General features: G+C 41.4%; 1 protein-coding gene across 1 annotated transcript in view; it reads right to left on the reverse strand.

The window, feature by feature from the left end:
• LOC107084905 (NEDD4-like E3 ubiquitin-protein ligase WWP1) overlaps positions 1–4,562 on the reverse strand; it is a 59,204-nt gene that overhangs the window by 33,806 nt on the left and 20,836 nt on the right. The window contains exons 9-18 of the mRNA XM_015374964.1: positions 4,433–4,505; positions 4,279–4,350; positions 4,019–4,107; positions 3,725–3,884; positions 3,485–3,618; positions 1,598–1,738; positions 1,400–1,520; positions 1,199–1,303; positions 361–457; positions 206–278 (exon numbers count right to left, since the gene is read on the reverse strand). Coding sequence (XP_015230450.1) covers positions 206–278; positions 361–457; positions 1,199–1,303; positions 1,400–1,520; positions 1,598–1,738; positions 3,485–3,618; positions 3,725–3,884; positions 4,019–4,107; positions 4,279–4,350; positions 4,433–4,505 — 1,065 coding nt within the window. The remainder of the gene's footprint in view (positions 1–205; positions 279–360; positions 458–1,198; positions 1,304–1,399; positions 1,521–1,597; positions 1,739–3,484; positions 3,619–3,724; positions 3,885–4,018; positions 4,108–4,278; positions 4,351–4,432; positions 4,506–4,562) is intronic.

A 4,562-nucleotide genomic window follows, 5' to 3' on the forward strand; every position in this document is an offset into this window, starting at 1 on the left:
TCTCCGTCGGCTCGGTAACCGTACCGGAGCCAGTGTGAGCAAGGGGCAACACTGGTAGTAATAAAGGGTGTAGTATTATCAAAATTAAAACCGCAAAAGGACCAAAAAAAACAGATAATTCTAAGTGTTCAATAAAACTGACAGAAAACCACAGTTTAAAGGCTTTTCACTATAAATCATCAGCAGGAATCTGATTGGTTCTGACCATGTGTGGCTACGGGGAAGCCATGTCTCCTTCCCCACTTTCGCAATGCAGAACTTCTGAGGTCCGTTACTTCCTGCAATGCAAGAAGAAATCATTAACTATAAGCTTTCAGGTGTTAGCCAGCTCCTCCTAGTGGATCTGATTCTGTCACTGACCCATAAGTTCAGCAAAGCCGCCCAAAGGGAGCCGACAGGTCCCCATCACAAACTGCATGAGCCGCAGCCGCACCTCATTGTCCACTTCCTTCACCAGCTGTCAGGGAGCAAAATACATTTTCTAAAATTGGATTGTGAAGAATCAGGTTTTTACAGATGTGTTTTGGCCCAAATGTTAAATATTTGCCTTGTATTTTAAACCTGATGAAAGAAAGTTATTCTGAAGTTTTTGTTTCTTTGACATTCCATTAATAATCTTTAAGGACAATGAAAAGAAAAGCTGTTTTAATTGTTAAAATAAATACCAGAAGATTAAATGATAAGGCAGATGCACACTAACACATTTAGTAAGCACCTAAAGGATTACTTGGTTCTTGCCATGTACCGGGGAAAAAAAACAAAACATCAACAACTTGGGCGTGCTTCGGTGGCGCAGTGTTTAGTGTATACGACCTATGTGCGGAGGCCTTAATTATTGATACGACTGATCCGGGTACGAATCCGACCTGTGGTCCTTTGCCGCATGTGTACTGTCGAAAAAAAGACAACTAATGCTGTAAAAACTAAATAAAAAAAAACGCCTTCTGTTTCGGCAGGCTGTAAAGGGTTGTCAGATATTGTGACATATATATCCATTACAAGTTTACTTTTTTCCCTCACCGAAAATTGGGAGCTTAGCAGGAGACTGATAGCTCAGCGGGAGATAACATAAAAAAATCATAAGTCTTCCATATAAATCAGGAGTGTTGGCAAGAATGGCAAAGTGGCAGCAAACGACCATCAGTGACTGACGCTAATGGACGATGCTGCGGCGGAATCTGACCCAAAGCAACAGTACCTGCCAGAACCACATGATCTGTTTGCTGTTCCTGGTGTAGTGACGATACACCGTGTTCCTCTGCCAGTCCTGAAGGTCAACCTCCTGCATGCCGCACAGCATCACCTGCATCACACATACAAAACAAACAGCCTCAGAAAACTAATCCAGTAAAGATGCACTAAAGTCTAAGCTGGTTCTGAACGAGGTGGTTCTGCTCACCTCCAGCTCCTTTTCATCAAAGTACTGCAACCACTGAAGTGGAACCACCTCATTGAAGCCGTCCAGGAAAGCTTTGGTTTGACCTTCGACCCCACGGGAAAACCTCCACTCTGCCATCAGACTGCAAACCACCCAGAACATGTTAGGCTCCTCACAGCACTAACAGCTTCTACAGTTCTGCTGGTATCAGAAGATCACCTGATGTACTCCTCCTTGTTTCCTTCAGTGACCAGAACTTCAGAGCCGTCAGGTTTCAGGTCGTGTGAAGAGATCTTCCCCAAGATCTCCATGTCCACAGAGAAGTACATCTCCAGCCCACATTCCTCTATGTTGTTGTCCCTGAGGAGAGAAGAGGCAGAGTTGCTGCTGCAGGTTAACAGAGTAGGAACACAAGTTATTCTCTGGCTCCCTTTTCGGTGCAATATAAGCTTGAGAGCTACTATCCTGCAATGTTCAAAAAACATTCCTGATCCATGACACCCTGAGCGTCAGCATTAATTCCTTCATCCAGCTCTGCAGACGCATCTAAATGTTGTAGGATAGAAGCTCTGATCAGTCTTAGTGCTCGGAATCCCCTCTATAGGCTGCATGAAGTGGTGCTGCATAAAATTAGGATGTAATCAAGCTTGTGCACTAAATTATTCAATACTTGCTTCCGATTTCTATTCTTTTCTACTCAGTTATGCTCTATGAAAGGAAAAATAAAATTACACAGGGTAGAAACACCAATTCAAGGACCCTTTAAGGAGTTTAAAGGTCAGTTATCAGATCAGTAACAGAGCGAGGTTTTAATGTATTTCTGCAATCTGGCAAGTTGTACTGGCTGCTACCGTGAATCCATTATTGACCAGAACTGTTTCTAATCTTTCAGTTCTCCTGCATTCTTTAAAATTCGTTATTTTCAATCCTAGTTTTAATGTCAAGTCCGAAGACAAGAAATAGATATAGAATAGGTTCCTAATATTAGCGAAGAAGAATCCACAGAAGAGTGTACTTGATCATCTGTTTGTAGGGCGGTATTTGAATGTGGTTCTTAAAGCGACACTGATGATAGATTATATTATGCAAAGGTCAAGGTATGGCCAACATGATTAAACCCCACCTAACTCATCTTCGACCAGTAATTTCTGTTTCCTAAGGGAATTTTTTTTTCTTTTCTTCGTCTTAATCCATGGCTCCCCTTCTGGAGGGAGACCAGAGCCTTTTTTATACTTCATAATTTTTTGTTTTAGTTAATTCAGGATCTGTTTCATAAAAAAAAAAAAACCCACTAACATAATAATATACAATGGAACAATGATGTAAATCTGTTTTTTCTTCTGTCCACAAAAGCAAAACATCACTACTTCCATGTAAAGTTAAGTGGAACTAAGTTGCAGTAAATGGTGCTGAGGATTTAAAGTTGTAGGGAAGCGGCTGTTCCAACTGTTGCATTTCTGAATTCTGCCAAATGGTGCACGACTTTACACAAATGAATAAAGTGGATGTGATTGGTTGATTATCAAGGGGGCGGGATTGTTGTGGTGGAACAATCGCAAGCAAGTTTGATTGTGGCCAGTGTCTCGGAAGCACATTGCTAACCAGTTAGCAACTTAGTGCTAGTAGGTTCCCAATGGGAAATGACATTGGGACCAAGTAGCACTAAATTGGTGACTTAGAAACGACACTGTCAAGGAAAAGTTTAACTTCAAATTTTAAATTTCTTCTAAAGTTGGGACACTCTCTGTACTTAAATGAAAGGGATTAAAACCAATTCAGGTCGAAGCTAAATGCAGGTGTAAAGTGCCATTTTGCTTTGCTTGTTAGCAAATGCAACCAGCAATCATGCTCAATCCCAGTCATCACAGACCTTCAACCTTTGAACTCTGCTCCATTATCTTTTTACATATCTAGACGGGGAAAATAAAACCTAGGCCTCAAATTTAGGTTTGGTGTCATTATTGCATTGTTTAATCAAACCTTTATGAATAAAAAAAAAAACTAAATGGAAAAACAGGTTGGACCAAAGTTTCTTCTTTACTTTTGACCCCTGACAACATTAGTCCTGCTGACACTGACCAAAGCTAGAGGAAACATTAAGCTTACCTAATCCATATGAGTGAGTTGTAAAACTCAGGGTCAATAGACTCCAGGTCTTTAAGGATGAGCTTCTTGTTCAACATTCGTTTGTAGAAAGGCAAAGAGAAGCCAGTGTCAATGAACTTCCCATGGAAAAGGGCCTGCAGAAATAACAACAAAGATCAACATCACCAGTTTTTCTGAGCTGAGCAGAACAAACAAATAATAACGAGCCTGAGTAGTTCCGGAATCAACTTCTGGATGTACCATTGCAATGAAGCGGCCTATGAAGCAGAAGTAGGAGAGGTGATCTGGGTTGATGGTCGCTGCCGGGTTGATCTGCAGACAGTAGTTGTTCTTGCCAACGTACTCAAACAGACAGTACATGGGGTTCAGCACTTCATGGGACAAGAGAAAAAACCACTCCCTGTTAAGTTTGGAGGGAGAACAGAGGAGAAAACACAGGAGAGAGAAAACAATGTTGGTGTTTTGGCAAAAATACAAACAAAAACAGTTAATTTTTGGAACCATTTTTAAGTACAAGGATCTAGTTTTTATTACCGGGCTAAGCCACCATAGTCCAGACCCTCCTCGCCTCTGAAGATCACATACAGCCTCCTCCTCAAGTCGTATGGTTTCAGCGCCATAATCTGACAAGGTGCGAAACAGACACACAAGATTGAATAAATTACTTTCCCTAAGTTTAGACACAAATATGAAGAGAAAGGTGAGAAAAAATAAACATGCTACAAACGATGGAGTAATCAATGTAGATCAACTGAGGTTTGAACAGCAGAGCAGCAACAGATTAAAGCTTCTACCTGCTGGAAGGAGTCCTCAAACAGCGCCTGTCTGGAGACGTTGATCTTTACGTGACTCGGGAGGGCATTAGACTGAAAGACAAGAAATGAGCATCAAGGGAGAAGCAGAGGGAACGCAGCTCTGAAAGGGAGATCAAACAAAGAAAGCACTTACCTGGCAAAGGTAGCGGAAGTGAGCGAGCTTCCACCTAAAGCTGCGTTCATATGCGATCTGTGGACCTTTGGTGCTGACCAGAAAAACACATTTCAAAAGATAAATGTTTGCTTCACTTTAGAAAGAAAAG

The sequence above is a fragment of the Cyprinodon variegatus genome, unplaced genomic scaffold (assembly GCF_000732505.1).
Source record: "Cyprinodon variegatus isolate N-32 unplaced genomic scaffold, C_variegatus-1.0 Scaffold111, whole genome shotgun sequence".
Classification (NCBI taxonomy): domain Eukaryota; kingdom Metazoa; phylum Chordata; class Actinopteri; order Cyprinodontiformes; family Cyprinodontidae; genus Cyprinodon; species Cyprinodon variegatus.